Source organism: Scleropages formosus, chromosome 21 (genome assembly GCF_900964775.1).
Source record: "Scleropages formosus chromosome 21, fSclFor1.1, whole genome shotgun sequence".
Lineage (NCBI taxonomy): Eukaryota > Metazoa > Chordata > Actinopteri > Osteoglossiformes > Osteoglossidae > Scleropages > Scleropages formosus.
The window spans coordinates 13231036-13249209 of NC_041826.1; the positions used below are offsets into that span (position 1 = coordinate 13231036).

An 18174-nucleotide genomic window follows, 5' to 3' on the forward strand; every position below is an offset into this window, starting at 1 on the left:
AAAACAAAAAAAAAAATACATCAAACTGACTTTATTAAAAAAAACACAAAGCTACAAGAACTTCACACAGTTACACCCTTCACATAAATACCTATTAAATCCATGTCATATTACAGCAAATAAATTTAGAAACGTATTTGAGCTTGATAAAAGGTAAAAACGCTATTAATATGTTTGCTTTTTTGGGCATTTCACCCTCCTAAAAGAGTCAAGCATTCTTTAATAAATCCACAGTCTTAGACATTTTGAAGGTGTTTTAAATTTAAGTTTGCACTGTTCCTTAAAAAAACTCAGAAGTAATGCCGTTATGTCCTACAAAAGAAATTTATGAAGGTAAGTGTCTTTACAGCAGAATATTTGTACAAGCATCCCTAAATCAAAACAGAGAAAAGCTGCGTGGTTCACCGCCGGCTGTCAGTGAACAACAGAGTTCAACGGTTCGGCGCGGATGTTCCCTAGATCCAAGGCAGAGTCGGTCTCGTCATCAATTTCTCCAATCACAGCTCTGAAAACATTAGAGAGACAGTTATTAGGCCGCCACTGCAACCGCACTGAAGGTCAAAGCACAGTTGAGGATCCGAAGCGACAGGACTTCCAGGCGCGAACGCGTACGTACACGTTGTCTCCCCGGACAATATAGAGGCCTAGAACCACCTGTTCCACCCCTTGCGTGGAGCTGAACACCCTCTCGTGGCTCTCATCAAGAATCAGGTTGATTGTCTGGTCAAATCCTTTCAGTGTTCCCTAACAGGAAAAAAAAAAAGGGAGAAAGGTTACCGGCTGTCACAGCTGTCGAAGTGATTTAAGCATGCAGGTATCAAAAACCTACCACAATCATTCTTCCATCCGACGTAACAATTGCCACAGTGCCTGGAAGCCGCATGTTAAGGCAGAAAGCGCGGAAAAATGTATTCTGACATTCATTCACAACAGCAATTAATTTAAGGGCATTGCAGCTAGTATGTACACCATGGGTTGTCAGTACAAGTCTCACTCCCATTTTACACACACAGTTGTAATACTCATGATCGAGGTACTTACTCTGAATGATACGGTTAATATACTTATAAAATGGGTAAATCTTAACATTAAGTTAACAGCTTTAGTTAAAAAAGGTACGGATTCACAGAGTGTCACTGTCAGGCAATGCTGCAGCAATGCGAGTTCCTTTCTGTTCCTGAAGCTGAAGCACGTGACGTGAAAATTAAGTTTTGGCAGCAGTAGCGTAAAGCGCTTCTCTTTCCTTTTCCACTCGGAAGGTTCGTGGTTCGAATGCCACTCCTGCAGAACGTAAATGACACTAACACGACGTGCTGAAAATATCAAATAGAGTTTGGTTAATGCCTCAGCTAACAGTACGAACAAAAATGACTGCCAAATGACACGGCGGGTCATTTAGTACTACTGTCACACATACACATTAGACTATATAATATAATTTTAACTTAGTTTGCGACTACCAAACGTCACAGAACTGCATACAATTTAGCCGTATACATTGTGATTTTCACAAAATACTTCCAAACATTACGAACGTAACCAGAAAGTCCGTACATTTCATCAAGTCAGAACACGCGAGGCCGTTCTTTCCGCGCGCCCGTTTCTACTGGAAACGGACGGAGAGGAGCGCGCGCCGGAGCCTTAGCACACGCAGCTAATCGTTCTTAGCTATCGCACTCTCATCACGTGTACCGCGAAATTCGCGCCGCAGTTCTTGAGGACAAACCCATACACGTGCAGTATGACAAAGGATACGGTTAATGTAACTTTCCAGCGCAGTAGACATTTTCTCTGAAAAAGAGCTCAGCAAAATAAAACAAACGGCCTACTTCCTCACGTAGCGACAGCAAAACGATGACGGAGAGACTCGATTTGTAGATCGCAGAGCTGTTTTCGTGTTCGATGATTTACCGTATTCACTGGAATATTTGCGACGTTACTTGTTACTACATATTGAGAAATATGGTACTCATGGACATTTTATATCAATTAAACGATGCAGAACCGAGTATCAACCCAGTGTTTTACAATTTTTTATTGATCAACAAATGTTGATTTGTTGCAACAACATGTACAATTTTGTTAGGTCTCCTCCATTAGATGGATAAACCATTGATGGAATATTAACTGCTGATAATGAAGTCATTTACACATCATCATGTAAAACGAGATGTGGTTTTAGATGTGTAAATGACTTTGAACCACAGTCCAAAGCCCAAATGTGTTTCAAGGGGCACTAAAATTGCCCATAGCGTGAGTGTGAGCAAGTGTTTTCCTCTGGTGCGTAGATGAGTGGTTTGTAGCCTATATATGCATTGTAAGTCACCTTGGATGAAAAGGCAAAAAGCTAAATAATACTATATAGGATTTCATTGGAAGTCACTCTGGAAAAATGTGAGTAAATGTAAATGACTCACATTGCAGAAGTAATATAAATTCATGGCTGAACGAGCTTGTCAATCTTTCTGATTTACAGCACAAGGTCCATGAAACATTTTGGTAAATTACCTCTGTATGATTGAATTATTTAAGTAAAAAGATCTAAGCAGACAGTTTTCAGTCACAAATAAATTTAAAAAGTACACTTAGACTGAAGCACCCATCTCTCCTTTTGAGTTTATCAGTATCTTCAGCCCCTGCCTATAAATAACTCCACCATATCTCTGTTTATTGCCTTCTCCTGCAATCCTCAGTGACCCATTATGGCCCCATTCTCTGTAAAACCACTGCTGTGGTCAAGATCCACTTTTAATTAGGATGATGGGGAGCAGGACCACTGTGTCGTGACCCCCTTGGTGGGAGATTAACACTTATTTTCCAAGAGTAATCAAGGAACGGCCTGTGTGGCACCACAGCCATGTTGCCGTTTTTCATGTGTTTTTACCACTAAGTAGCTCTTGTTCGCAACAGCCTTTACTGCAGTTTTTAATATCAGGCTGTTTAATAAGCAAGGTTCCTCCAACTGCTGTAGTTATAATGCAAAACAATTGAAGTATAATTTTTAGTCTCGGTATATCAGTGACAAAGAAATTAAACATGATCATTAGCCATTAGCCATGTGTTTTTAAAATATGTTTTAAAGCTTTTTTGTGGCGGTGGGTGCGGTGGCACAGCAGGTTTGACCAAGTCCTGCTCTCCAGCAGGTCCGTGGTTCGAGTCCTGCTTGGGGTGCCCTGTGATGGACTGGCGTCCCGTCCTGGGTGTGTCCTTGCACTCTCTGTTGCCGGGTTAGGCTCCGGCTCGCTGCGATCCCACTCGGGACCAGTGGTTTCAGGCAGTGTGTGTGATTAAGTGTGGGACTCCTAAACATCTGTGGTTTGAATACCTTTTTGTGCTTGGGTCCATTATACGTATAAGAGTGTAATGCATGCAGCTATATTTAAATGATTTTTATATGATGTATTTTTGCACATTTTCTGCATTAGCCTTTTACAGTGATTTTGGGGAAAACATGGCTCTAAATATATAATTCACACAATATTATTTTGATGGTATTGCCTGGATTATAGCCATTTTTAGGTAACGGTGAGCCTGTTTGAGCCCTGGCTGCTGAATAAGAGCTTGATTCTTCCACTGAAAGTCCTTTGGCAGGAAGATTAGCAGGAAGACACTTGCTGAATTTTTGCATCAGCTTTGCATATTAAAAGCTTCAAGACCTCTAATGAGCACTGCCGATCACCAAGCAGCAATACAGCCCCAAGCTATCCTTGAATTATTTTAATACGGATGTAAAGTGCAATTATTCAATTCTGTATGAGTACATTTTGTATTAAACTATATGCTTTTCCAGTAAATTTTAAAAAATTGCGATGGCTTTGGATGGATGGATTCAGAATTATAATGCATAACATGGATCCTTCTAAAATTAGAACATGTGCTGCCAGTAAATGAAATGCAGGTTTGCCAAAAGTAAGTGCAGACCTTAGGTGTACAGCATATAGTACTGAGTTACTGCTAAATCAATTTCGTTCAGTCTAGTGCTGCCATAATTAAAGATGGCAAAGATACACGACAGCAAATCAGCAATGGCATGGAGTCAGCAGTGGTACTGGCCACGCTACAGGAGTCTGGCACCAATCTTCTGCATGGCATCTTTCCATTTCACACTGGGATAATAGAGGTGAAAACCACGGCTGTCGGATTCTCCCTGGACGGACCTGCAAACACTCTGTGGAGTTTAGCTTTGGTGACACAAGAACGCCGAATTCTTCGGATCTTGTGGAAGACAGTTAATTTATCTAAATACCGTGTGGCCTCATGTTCCCTGTGGAATCAAAGTGCTGTGATTCCGGGCGATTCCCTTCTTAGAAAGTAAACGCTACTCTTTCATGGTCTTGCACAGGGCAGAAGGAACCATGGTACATTTATTCAGCCTAACGGTAATAGCAGAATAACTGTGAGTTCCTTGTGATATGCCGGGTGTTTTATCCATGGCGTTCCCTAAACGAGTGAAACGCTGATTTTATAAGGGACAGCTGAAAAGGCTGGATGGACTGAATTCAGGTCACATGTTCTGTGGGTCAGATACATGTGATGCGTAAGGCAATGTGTAACTACGGCAAGAGTCCTCCCTCTGGAGTGCAGACCCCACCAGATCAGCAATTTCTGTTCAAGTGAGGCAGTCCAAGTGTGGGTCTCATTCCACAGTCCAAAGACATGTCCAGGCTGGACAGTTCAGGCTTCGAGCTTCATTTTTCGACACGGTGCAGGTTCAAGCCGAAATCCGCAGGCGGAGAGAGGGCACAGGGCTTCCCCTGAAAGAATAATTCAAAAGACAACCTGCCTATGCTTTTAATGAACAAAATCTGAAAAATACAACCTCTGCCATGATGCATTCCATTTGTAAGTTATTGCATCATAGATAGATAGATAGATAGATAGATAGATGTTAATGTCACACTAAGAGTTTATACATACCCGGCGCCTATTAACCACATTTGTATCAAAGATCAAAAATTTTCTTTATGTGAATGAAGGTCCGTCAATCTACAATTAAAAAAAAATCCCTATCTAGATTATAGAGATAAACATGCACTACAGTCTTCTATTTTTATATAGTTCTATCTAAACTGCATATGTAATTTTACACTCACGGTTTGTTGAATTTGGCACTATATAGTAATTAATATACATACAGTACTGCACACTGACTGTATAATGGACATAAAGCTGTGGCTCTGTGGGGGGCACACTGTCTCGCGGCACGAAAAGCCAAGGTGGCGAGTCACATGGGACCACTATCCGCGCACTGTGTGTGTGTGTGTGTGTGTGTCACATGGACCAGTGTATCCGCGAGGCGAGCGGCTCCCCTCGAGCGCACACACACACTCCACTCGTACGCGTGAAGCCAGGCTGCATCTGCGCCGCAGTTTGGTCGCCTCCACCGAAAACTAGATTCCCCGCACAGCCCCGGCGGCGTCGTGCGGGCGGGCGACCCGCTCCCGGCCAGGTGTTTTAAAAGGGTGGGTGGGTGGGTGGGGGGGGACTTGCACTTGGCATTGATTTTTTTTCCTTCTTGGACCGCAGCCCCCGGCCGGGGGGAGGTGGGATGTGGAGACGGCAGCTGAACGGTTAACGGCGCCCCGCTCTGCGCACTTCTCTCTGCGCCTTTCCACGGGAAGATGGCGACGGAGGGAGCGGGCGGGGAGCCGCCTGCGGTGCACACCGCGGTGCGGACCCTGTCCACGGCGCAGCTCGGAACCGTCTCAGCGGTACGTGCTCGAACCCGGAACCGCCGTGTGTCGGCTGGGGAGGGAGGCAGGGGGTGGCTTGTGACTTCGCACAGGACAGACTCCTCGGATCTCCGCTTCCGTAGGACACATCGGCACCGACCGAGACCACTACTAGTAGTAGTGGCACTAGCGCTGGCACAGTCACTCACTGTGTGTGTGTGTGTCCCGCCACGCACGGTGAACTATAACACACACACACACACCGTGAGCGCGATCTGCGCTGTCGCAGCTGGAGCTCGAGTCACGAGCGTGTTTCCGTTTGGCAGCGCGTGCAGATGTGAGCGCCTCCTGGGCAGCGCGCGCGCCCAGATTTTGGGAGTCGGTGCCGCCGCGCTGTGATTTGTGCCCTATTGTGTGTGTTTGCTGCCGCGACCCGCCGGGCGGATTACTCTGTGTGTGTGTGTGTGTGTGTGCCTTTCTTCTCCTAAACGCCAAGCTTTGAGGTGGTGGTGGTGGTGGTGGTGGTGGTAATTGGCTTGGGCAACAAAGGGTTAAAGATATCCCATATTTTTTGAAACGTCACCGCTTTTTTGTATATTTATAGAGGCTTCCTGGCTATATAAAATATTTCTTAGATGCGTGTATTCACGTGCACTGTCCTGTTTCGTGAAAGATAATCCATACGCGGCTGCCCCGCTGTTCTGAATACTATAGCGATACATTGTAAATCACAGATACTGAGAGACACGTATCTCTGTGGAACTTACTGCCCGTGTGTTGCTTTTGTTGCAGGTCAAAGAGTAATTGTTCCTTTTATTTTCTCTTCATTAGTTATAACCTTTTTTTTCATTTGATAAAGGGAGCTTTTAGATTTTCAAAAGGCAGATTTTTTTTTCTTGTAAAAATTGAGGTCCTCTAAATACAACAAATAAATACTAAATGCACTGCACTAAATACACACAAGGGTCCTCGAGTTGCTCATCCAAGAACCACCTTTACCGAAAAAGGGTGTAAAAGTTGACGACTGGATTATATGCAGTCCAGATGATGAATTGTAGGAGCTCTTACTCAGCTCGTTCAATTATTTAGTTGATGCCTTTCCTCTAAGTGACTTATACCGTTAAGTTACCTACACCTGTTAACCCATCAGTTAAGTTCACGGTAAGCAGCTTCTCAAGGGCACCGCAGCAGGCGATGCAATGGGAGTCGAACCTCAGTTCTTCGAGTGGCAGCTCTAACCACAGCGCCACCTGCTGCCGCCGTTGATGGCACTGAACTGCTAGCCTGAAGGCAGTGAAAATGTTTTTTTGCAGTGTGTCACTGTGCTGGATGTTCTAGAGTGGTTTGGTGCAGGACACAGGGTTCCGTATGTGTCACGAGGAGTCGGCAGCTACCGGTGGACCGGCGCTGCTGCGGAGCTCTTCTGTGGGGCCCGCCATCAAATGTGTTTCAGTGAACAGATTTTAATGCCTCTGTGTAAGAACATATGTTTTCCAGAGGGCTCTTGTTTCGTGGACGTTCGGCCTCAGAAGCCTTCGGGACATGTGATAAGCCCTCAAGATGGATGGAAGCGGCCGTCTGGAGCCGTCGTCCAGGGCTGTTACGGATCTTGTTTGGCATCTCTGACGGTGTACTGCGAAAGGGTGGTGGTGGTGGTGGTGGGGGGGGCTCTATCACTGGATACGCTTCTAATTTTATCTTAATGTCAGCGGCTCAGCTGTTCGCATTACCCAGAGTGCCGTGTTACCTGTGGAGGGGTCACATTAAAGTGCATCACTTCGCGCAACTAAGGCCATTTTGCATTTGGCAATTGTGTCGCAGGTTTATTACCTTTTTTTTTTTCGCCTTGGGCCAATAATTTGGCTCATCTGAGGCTTTTATCTGTTGACAGTGTTCTTCCCCAGGGGCTTTCTGGGGGGGGGGAGGGGGTCTTGAGGTGGTCCACATTGCCCACAGTCCCCGTTTGATTTTGTTCACTTCCTCGCCCTTCCTTTGTTGTTCGTTGTGGAGGTTTCCATGGTCACAAACACTTGGTGGTGTACATCCAGTGTCCAAAACTATTGTAAAACGAATGGATCAAATGATTCGGAATAGTTCTGGACATCCATTTTGACATCTGCAAGGGTTTTGGTATTTACCTCATTCTTTCACAGAAACCTCTTGGCAGTTGACTTTTGAATCGTACCCTTGGTGCAGGTAAGGAAATAATAGTAGATATTTTATTCTGCTGCGAAAGTGTGGGGTTGTTGGGGGGGGGGGGGGGGGGGGGTAAAAACCATGTGTGAAGCAGATGAGGTAAGTGAGGAGTCTGTGGTAGGTGTTTCCACACGCCTTACGCAGAAACCAGGCCTATGCTTGACCGTCTGGGGAGAAGGAGTCAGTGAGCAAGAGTGCCGAGCTGCACTAAGAGCTGCACTTTCTGCCTTTGCTCAAGTTCACGGAACAAACGTTTCATCTTCACTGCTCTGCCTTTGTCCTTTGAAACGCGATGTAAAAATTCCCAAATGCTGCGCCGTGTTCTGGCTGGACTCCAAACTCTCAGACGGTAGATGTCAGAAGAAAAACGCAGCAGTGTGTTATGTGACCAGCTGATTTAAGCTGTCCTCTAGTATGAATCTGAAAACTGTATGTGCCAAACTGAAGAATTTTCGTTCAGGCTGGTTTGTATCTGCTTTTTGAGATGGGCGTCCTCTTTAATCCCGGATCTAGAAGCTTTATCTCGATCCGCTGTGGCTGTTGTCGGTTGCCTGTCTTCGCAGATGTGTTTGGAGGCTGACGTCATATATTGCGGAATTGTTTTGATTATGGGGATTAAAATAAATCCTACTGAATCACTGGTGGAGGAGGAGATGCTTGAGAGAGGTTCAGTTGACACTAACCAGGGGTTATGCTTCTGTATATAATGTTAGAGGCTGTACCAACCAGATTACTGTTCCTTAAAGAGAAGAACCTTTGAAGGTGTTTAGTTTGCAGTCTTCTCACAGTACAATACTTGTTTCCATTCAGTGTTCTCTTAACATAAAGCCAAAGAGTTGCCAGTAACACACACACACACAGACTGGCTGAAACCGCTCGTCCCAAACGGGGTCGCGGCGAGCCTGAGCCGAACCCAGCAACGCAGGGCGTAAGGCTGGATGGGGAAGGGACGCACCCAGGACGGGACGCCAGTCCATCACAAGGCACCCCTAGCGGGACTCGAACCCCAGACCCGCCAGAGAGCAGGACCCAGCCAAACCCGCTGCGCCACTGCACCCCAAATTGCCAGTAAGCAAGCCTATATTAAAGGACCCGACTTTCTCCGTTTCAAATAGATGGATTTAAAAAGTGCACACTTGTCTAGTAGTCAAGAACATAGTCATAGGAAACAAAGACTAATCCCAAGATCATGTTTTATATGCGCTATGAAGTCTAGGTGCGCACACCATCAGCCTCGTTGGCAGTTACCTTATGCGGTTTCTAGCCGAAGCTGGCCGTGTCAAACCGTGCTTTTCTGTGCTGCAGAAATGTGAGTTCAACATGGATAACCTGAGCAAACCAGAGCTCCTGACGCTGCTCAGCATCATGGAGGGAGAGCTGGAGGCCCGAGACCTGGTCATCGAGACCCTGAAGGTGAGCTACAGACTGCCCGCTGAGCAGCCTTCTCATGCTCCTACACGTCCTTCTGTGTCTACTCTTGTCAAAATAGATGATGTTTTGTAATTTTTGTTTTTATCCCTTGTTTTGCATTGTTGTGTTGATACATACTGTACAGCGTATACTTTTACCAGTGTAGAAGTAAGCATATGCAATGAAAAGGAATAAAATTAATTATACTTATTGCAGTTAAATAATTTGAAATGGATGGTCTTCTTACAAAGCTGCTGAAAATAGTATTTCCTCTTTGCGTGCATTTGATGTTTACTCCAAGTTCCGACACTGTCGTTCGCTGTCCCTCACTTTAAAGTCCTGCCTTGTTGACGTGCGTCTCATCATGGCTAAAAATAGCTGTGTAATTTATTGCTTTGGGTGCAAGAGTTATGTAATGGCACTGGCTTTCTTTAAAGGTTTATGACTAGCCGAGGACATTTACACTAATGGAATGTGGCTGTGTTGCCCTGGTTGGGTTTCTTCTGTGGAAGAGTCTCATGTAGTGTCTTGCCTATTAGACGAAATGAGTCTATTCCTCCGCCCTAGTTAGGGTTAGGCTCTTTATCATCAGAATCCTTTAACTTTTTTAAACTCGTCCTTCAGGCAGCCTGGTTGTACAATAGGAATGACATGTGGCATCGTGTTAATTTATTCCTCTGTCCCCTGACCTATAGTGTAATATGAATAAAGCATATATACATAATGTGTGACAGCTGTGTCCGTGGTCACATGGACGCTAGAGACACTGAGGACCTTGGGCTTTGCTCTCAGTCACACACTTCTGCTGTTGGGACCTGTTCTAGAACAGATTTTGGATGTGTGTGTAATTTCAAAAAGCAAGCTCTCCCGCTGTGGGGAGCATGTCCCCCTGAGACAGCTCCTATCCCACAAAGACCCAGAATCACAAGGGCTGCCCATGATGCGCTAATAAGCTGTAACCCCCTGTGGAAGAATATCGTTGAAACTGCTGTCAGGGACACTAAACCAAAAGGGAGGGATGATGAAAATGAACCGTGAGCTTTGAAAAGGACAAAATCACAGTCGCCGTGGCCCCAGGATCACGTTGCAATACCTCTGCTGTGCGGCCTCATGCTGTATCCGCTCAGAGAAATGGACGGGGTTAAATGGACAGGCACCGGGAGGCTTCGTTTGACCACTGCGTTGGTGCAACTGCACTGCTTTCCATTCGCAGCAGGGGCTACGGATGGGTGTTTGGGCCCGGCTCGTATTGTTTGTCATGTTGCATTATTGAAAGGTTTGAGTTCCAGCGATTAATTAGTGCGTTTGGCTGAGGGTATCATTTTTCATCTGAAAGAATGGGGCATAATGAGATTATCTGAAGCGTAGGCCAAGTCATGTGGTTCCATTGCTTCTCTTCCTCCTCCTCACACACCATGGAGTCAGTGCTGGATCAATTGTAAACCGCTATGAAGATGTTTTATTTCCTGACTAAGGCATTAAGCACTCATCTCCCACTTAAGTGATATAGTATTTGGTTACTGAATGGATTGATTTGTTCCAATTCATATCTCTTTTTCTAGCCTTTTAATCTGGCTGTTTTGCCACTGAACTGCAAACATTTTTCTTGAGGTGACTGCCTTTGGAATGTGTTAACGTCTCTGGGTTTCAAGTACTCTCTCGTCTATCTTCGTCGTGTTGACTTTGTGGTCTAAACCATTTGTATGTGATGTTTTAATATGGTTTCTACAGCTGCTGCCACAATTATAGTGGCGAAAAATTTGTATGGCAACAAGGTGTGTGTTAGAGTAGAATATACTCCGATACACCCATTTGTATTGTGAGTATTCGACTATCCAAGGAGTTTCGTTTAATAACCCCTACTTCGGCATACAAGGCATTTCTTTGCATGTATGAGGACCAAGTTTGGTCTATCGCCCTCCTGGCCCCTGTGGCTCTTTCCTGGATGAGTGTGTTGAGCTCCAACACTCCATTGATTCTTCTGGGTGATTTCAAGCTCTGGGGATATTCATGAAAGCAGCCTTCTGTTGTTCCTGCAGTACTTTGACCTCTCAAAGTCCTAGTCCTCTGTTGTTCACAAAGCTGGCAATCACCTCGACTTATCAAAACTTTCCTGTCCTCTCTGTTACTCCGCTGCATGTGCCCGATCATTTCTTCATCTCCTTCTAGACCTGCGTCACTGCTGCTAACCCCTCACCTGCTTCTACACCCTCTGCAATTTTCCGCCGCGACCTAAAATCTCTCTCGTTCTCGTCTCTCTCCTCTGCTACACTGTCCTCAGAGCTGTCCAGACACAATGGTACCAATATCTTCTTCTCAGCCCTGTCCTCCTCCCTAGACTCTCTCCGCCCTCTAACAATCAAGACCAACACACCCCAGTTCCACCCCATGGTTGTCTGATATACCACGTGCAAACAGGATCAAACTCCAGGCTGCAGAACGACAATGGTGGAAATCAGACCAACTACCATGATGGATGAGATGTTCCATGCGGAGCTGGGGATTCGAGATACCTTATAGCAATAATATCGTTATTACTTGTTAACTGGCTTAGAATTTAGAATACTAAATCTAGAATGCCCAATAGGGGTGGGCAACCACTGGCTCTTGGACCCCCAGAGGTTTTTTTCTCCCTCAACTTTTAAATGGGAGTTTTTGTTCCTTTCCTCTGTGGCCAGTAGGCATACTTATAGCTCTATAAAAGTACTGGATTATGACAGTCATTAGTCAACTGTCTTCTTTGTTTTTTTTCTATTTGTTTTTTTTTGCCTTATGCCTGTGTTAAAGCGCTCTGTGTCACTGCGTGAGAAGAGTGCTCTATAAAAATAAATTGAATTGAATCAGATTCTCATGGACCTGGAAGTTCACAAGGAACCCCTAGCAACCATCCTCTCCACTGTTGCCTCAGCTAAAACCACCTTCTTTAACAACAAACTACAGTCTGCAATTAACGATGCACACAGAGTCAGCTCCAGCTTCTCTTGCTAAAAGCCTGGGGGGTAATGATCAACTCAAATCTGTCCTTCTCTCAACGTATCGAAGCTACAACCTGGTCATGCAGATACATCCTGCATAGCATCCACAGGATCCGCCCCATCTCACAACAGATTGTACGCAACTCCTGGTCCATGCTGTGATGATATATCTTCTGGACTACTGCAACTTTCTCTTGTCTGGCCTTCCAGCTACTGCCATCAGACCTGTCCAGTTGATACAGAATGCTGCTGTACTAGTCATGTTTGACCTGCCAAAACGTTCCCATGTATCTCCCCCTCCTTGTCTCTCTGCGTTGGCCTCCTGTGGCTACCCGAATCAAATTGAAGACTCTAGCTACGGCCTGCGAAGCCCTAATATTTGCTCCCTGATATTTGCATGATCTGTTCAATCGCAACACCCCAACGACACTGCTACGTTCCTCCACCTCTGGCCGCTTGGTGGTCCAGTGCATAAAAGGTCCCAAATCAAAAGCACAAACGTTTTTACTTCTGGCTCTTATATGGTGGAATGACCTCCCCCTCTCATTCAAAACTGAATCTCTTTCTACATTTAAGAAGGGTCTCAAAACTGACCTCTTTCAGATTTACCTCTCCCTGATCTTGTAAGTGCTTGATAAACACCTTGGTGTTTCTCTTTAATAATTTGTTTAATAATGGGAAGGCCTCTATGCAGCTACGCGTACTGCTTTCATATGGTGGTATGTGACAAATTGACTGAACTCAAGAATCGCATTACATCCAAACTCTCCTTGTGTTCATTCATTTTTTTTTTTTGTGTTGTTCTCTGAGATGTATGTTGTGTTTGGAGAAAAGCATCTACTAACTGGATAAATGTAAATATCAACTTGACTGGTGAGTATGAATTCATTGAATTGTTTTCCTTGATGTCTTTTCACTTTACTGTTTTGTTTTTTGTATTTAAGGTTGAATTAATACATAAATATTTATGTATCATATGCTTGTATGTTTTGTTTCTAAGTGTTCTTACACCCTTGGGTTGCATTCAATGATAGATACAGCTTTCTTGTTTAGGTTTTTCCATCCAGTGGCCAAGATGCTAAAACATGGTCACCTAATTTTGAGTTACAACTTTTTATGGACTTCATTTCTAATCATTTTGATTTTGTCATGTAGAAACCTAATTTTCCTAAAAAGATACCACTCATGTTTGAACTCCTGAACCTTGCTTTTGATACTCTTTATTGTACTCTCCCCCACTCATTTCTTATGAGCGGGTAGGTCTGACTACACATGACTGATTTACACAATTTGTGGGGGGGATGTAAAATTAATTGAAACCGGAGACCATTAATTTTGATTTCAGATGCCGAGTGTGGAACATGTCGATAAAAATTGTAAAAGGTATTGAATCGCTATGAAAGAGCTGAAGGAGTGCAGGAGGGAATGTTGTGTTATAACTAATGTTTACCACTGAAACAACTGTTTCCATGTGAATGTGATTTGATTACATTAGCTTAAGTACATTTTGAGGCTCAAGAATGCAAAATATTTTTACCATCAAAACTAATTTACATCTTTGAATTATGAGAGCTCACCTTACAAAGGGTTTTCAGGAACAAATGACCTCTCTATGGTGGTGGAAGACTGCACTATTTTTTTTTTTTTTTTTTTTTTTTTCTTCCCTCTCCCCCTTTTCCTTCAGTAGGATTCTAAAGTGCACATTCACACCAAAACGAACTAGTGGCCTTAACTCTTGTGGCTCTATGCCCAATTAGCAGGCGATGGTTTAAACTCCTCTGAGCGCTCCCACCTTGACCGGAACCTGCAGCGACAAAAGCCGAGCACTGAGTGACCAGACCTGCACAGGTTCATTCAGATTTCTATGTATGTGCTGTGAAGAAGCGAGGTTCTCACGAGGAGGCCGGGTGACCTCCCCCCCTCACCGTAGAGCACCATACTTTTCTTTAACAGAATGATGAATCATTTTTGTTTGTCTTTCCAAGAGTCCAAGTAATCTTGTCGTTTAGTCACATCTCACTGGTAATTTGCATCGCATCTGTTGTTGAATGGAGCTAGGTTTTAAGATTTTATTCATTTCTTAATTTTATTCAGAAATGTGTTTCCCTTCACCATCTGTCGCTGACTGGTTTGCTGGGGGAGATTTCTTTGCCTTGTATTGTACACTCACAGGCCACTTTTATTAGATGCACCTTGGTAGTACCGGGTTGGACCCCCTTTTGCCTTCAGAACTCCCTTAATTCTTCGTGGCATAGATTCAACAAAGTGCTAGAAACATTCCTCAGAGATTTTGGTCCATATTGACATGATAGCATCACGCAGTTGCTGCAGATTTGTCGGCTGCACATCCATGATTTGAATCTCCTGTTCCACCACATCCCATGCTCTATTGGATTGAGATCTGGTGACTGTGGAGGCCATTTCAGTATAGTGAACTCATTGTCATGCTTAAGAAACCAGTCTGAGATGATTTGAGCTTTGACATGACATTATCCTGCTGGAAGTAGGCATCAGAAAATGAGTACACTGTGGTCATAAAGGGATGGACATGGTCAGCAACAATACTCAGGTAGGCTGTGGCATTTAAACAATGCTCAGTTGGTACTAAGAGGCCCAAAGTGTGCCAAGAAAATATTCCCCACACCATTACACCACCACCACCAGCCTGAACCGTTGATACAAGGCAGGATAGATCCACGCTTTCATGTTGTTTATGCCAAATTCTGACCCTCCCATCTGAAGTCGCAGCAGAAATCGAGACTCATCAGACCAGGCAACATTTTTTCCGATCTTCTATCGTCCAGTTTTGGTGAGCCCGTGCGAACTGTAGCCTCAGTTTTCCGTTCTTAGCTGACAGGAGTGGCACCCGGTGTGGTCTTCTGCTGCTGTAGCTCATCTGCTTCAAGGTTCGACGTGTTGTGCCTTCAGAGATGCTCTTCTGCATACCTCGGTTGTAACAAGTGGTTATTTGAGTTACTGTTGCCTTTCTATCAGCTCGAACCAGTCTGGCCATTCTCCTCTGGCATCAACAAGGCATTTTCGCCCACAGAACTGCCAGTCACTGGATATTTTCTCTTTTTCTGACCATTCTCTGTAAACCCTAGAGATGGTCGTGCATGGAAATCCCAGCAGATTAGCAGTTTCTGAAATACTCAGACCAGCCTGTCTGGCACCAACGACCATGACACACATGTTCAAAGTCACTTAAATCACCTTTCTTCTCCATTCTGATGCTCAGTTTAAACTTCAGCAGATCGTCTTGACCATGTCTACATGCCTAAATGCATTGAGATGCTGCCGTGTGATTGGCTGATTAGATATTTGCGTTAACGAGGAGTTGAACGGGTGTACCTAATAAAGTGGCCGTGAGTGTATATCCACCCTGCCTCCGAATTTGGCACTTTAAATACACTCATAATAAGCAAAGCTCCTTGTTCTGTAAGTATGATGTTTAAGGTCTGTAAGTGTCGTTTGCATGACACACCTGATTGTTTCAGATCTGTGCGTTGCCTTTGCGCGTGTGTGGGTGTGTGTCCTCATTGTCAGAGTTACACATTACCTGTGTGTGTGTGTGTGTGTGTGTGTGCGTGCTGTCACTAGCACTTATTGATTGCGGGGGAGTTACTGTAGCAGGGGCTTCAACTGGTTGCTGCCAGCAGATGTGTTTTTAGATCTTTTTATATCTCTGCTGTTTGGTGGAGCAAGAGCTAAAGACAGGCTTCACTTAATACGGCACAGATTTTTCTTCTTGACACCGAATTCTTGTAATGTTTAGCTGCAATTCTCCCAACTGCAGCTTTTTTGGCTCCCTCTGCATTAGGTATTAAATCCTGAGTTTATCACCATGGTAATAATATGATCATAGAAATGGTAAAACAGCTTGTAGTGTAGTAGTTAAAGCTTCTGCCTTTGGACCTGAAGGGTGCAGGTTCAACTTCTACCTCTAGCTGTATTATTACCCTTGAGCAAGGTACTTACCCTAAATTGCTCTAGTAAAAGTACCCAGTTGTACAAATTGGTATGTACTTTTAGATTATTACTGTAAGTCACTTTGAAGAAAAGCGTCAGCCAAATTAATGAATGTAAAAAAGGGTTGTTCCCTGAATTGTCTTTGCAGACGTTTTCACCTCTGTGTTCATTAGTTTCGAAGCTCATTAATTTATCCAGTACATCTTGAGCAATGAGGAATCCTAGTTACAGCCATCCATCCAGTTTCAATAACCGCTTGTCTTGAGTAGGGTCGTGGTGAAGCGGAGCCTGTCCCAGAAGCTTTGGGGGCAAGGCTGAGAGGGGGTGCACCCTGGACAGGGGACATTAGACACATTGTAGGAGAAATTTGGTGTAATTTTATTTTTAAGAAAGTGTATTGTTTGGGAGGGGAGCTGTGGTGGTGCAGTGTGTTTGGTCGGGTCCTGCTCTCTGGTGGGTCCGGGGTTCGAGTCCCACTTGGAGTGCCTTGTGACAGGCTGGCATCCCATCCTGGGTGTGTCCCCTCCCCTTCCAGTCTTGCACCCCGTGTTGCCGGGTTAGGCTCCGGCTAGCCACGACCCCGCTCGGGACAAGTGGTTTCAGATGTGCGTGTATGTTGTTTGGGGGGGGAAAAAAGGCATTTTTAAACAGGCGCACCATAGATAGAAATGAGTTGGGTACGGTACACATTTCCTGTCTTCATGTCCTGCAGGAGGGACAGATGTGCACGGCTTTGGCACAGGTGGCTCTGAAGTGAAAGGGAATTTCTGCGCAGGCAAAGCTGTTTTCTTTCAAGAGCCTTTCCTCTCTTCACGGTGGTCCCCGGCTGTGCTGAAAAGGACGGAGGCATCCGGCAGTGCCTTTTTTTTTTTTTTTTTTTTTTTTTTTTTTTAAATTTTCTTTATTTTTTTAAACCTGCACAATGTACAAAGGCACTGACTTGTTCCTCTGTCCGTCTACGGTCTGTGGTGCAGCGGCTGAAACTGTGGACCCATTAGCATTTTGTTGTGTAACGTTTTGGCCGAAGCCTCCGGCCGCATAGCTGTGTGTGAGCGTGGGCGGAACAATGCGCCGCTCTGCGAACCGCCTCCTTCTTGGTGCCCCCCGTCCCTGGCGCCATGACCCCACCGCTCACCCCACCCAATCCTACACTCTGAACACTCTGCAGCTGGGGGTCTTTGAGTATGGCGCAATCCTGCCTTCCTGCCCCATTTCCTAGGGTTTCGAGCTCAGGGATACTGCATCTTAAACCGGATAAAATAAAAAAAAAAAAAAAAAAAATTCCATTGTGACTGAGCCCCGCTGATGTGACGTGTCTCCACGTGTGTGTCCACATTTAGTCCCTCCTCTTTCTGTTCCATCAGTCCTGCACTGTGAGCAAAAGACTCTGGACCCACTGCATCTCTGTCCATGTGATGACTGCCAGGTGACACGGTGGTACAGCGGGTAAGGCTGCTGGCCTGTTGTTCCTGGGCTGTTCGGGCATTTGTTCAAATTCACCTCACCCACCCCGGGTGCTCTGGTTTCATCCCACAGTTTACAGACTGTGCCTCTCTGGTGATGCTGATTTAACCACAGCTTGTGAATATGTGGGCGAACATGTACGTGTGTGGCTTCCCATCCAGGGTTTTCCCCTCCTAATCCAGTGGTTCTGGGAGTGACTCTTGACCACCGCAACACTGGCAAGCGGTTAACAAAAGCAAGCAAATGAGTGATGAGAGTCTGCAGCCTTGCTGCTGCTGCTAGAGATGTGCATAGGGCTCCCAGGGACCCTATCCCTGTGCTGGCCACTGGTTCCTCTCTCTGGTTCATCGTGTGCTCTGCTACACCGCACAAGCCTGTGTGTGGATGGCTCCTTGTGCGTTCAGATTCTGTGAAATGGATATCAATTGTAATCATTTAAGTGTCATTTCTAGATTACTTTTTTTGGCAGGATGCACTGTATGCACAGA

At 45.0% G+C, this 18174-nt stretch overlaps 2 protein-coding genes across 8 annotated transcripts in view; one reads left to right on the forward strand and one right to left on the reverse strand.

The window, feature by feature from the left end:
* Positions 1–29: 29 nt before the first annotated feature.
* lsm8 (LSM8 homolog, U6 small nuclear RNA associated) lies at positions 30–1933 on the reverse strand. The gene is made up of 4 exons (XM_018726201.1): positions 1756–1933; positions 830–870; positions 617–744; positions 30–505 (listed from the first exon to the last, which is right to left on the reverse strand). The coding sequence occupies exons 1-4, from the start codon at positions 1784–1786 to the stop codon at positions 415–417; spliced, it is 291 nt and encodes a 96-aa protein (XP_018581717.1). The 5' UTR covers positions 1787–1933; the 3' UTR covers positions 30–414.
* Positions 1934–5568: 3635 nt separating this feature from the next.
* The window catches only part of LOC108918687 (cortactin-binding protein 2-like), a 46819-nt gene continuing 34213 nt past the window's right edge, over positions 5569–18174 (forward strand). For 5 of the 7 annotated variants that reach the window (XM_029247200.1, XM_029247202.1, XM_029247199.1 and 2 more), the window contains exons 1-2: positions 5569–5711; positions 9174–9281. In XM_029247200.1, the coding sequence (XP_029103033.1) occupies positions 5622–5711; positions 9174–9281 (198 nt within the window). In that variant the 5' untranslated portion in view covers positions 5569–5621. The remainder of the gene's footprint in view (positions 5712–9173; positions 9282–18174) is intronic. The other 2 variants (XM_029247197.1, XM_029247198.1) reach the window with 1 other exon arrangement.

Excerpts from the sequence above, each read along its gene's own strand:
- lsm8 (XM_018726201.1), bottom strand. The coding sequence starts at position 1,786 with ATGTCTACTGCGCTGGAAAGTTACATTAACC. Across the intron at positions 871-1,755 it reads GCTGGAAAGTTACATTAACC|GCACTGTGGCAATTGTTACG; the intron begins GTATCCTTTGTC and ends TGCGGCTTCCAG. Across the intron at positions 745-829 it reads CGGATGGAAGAATGATTGTG|GGAACACTGAAAGGATTTGA; the intron begins GTAGGTTTTTGA and ends TTTTCCTGTTAG.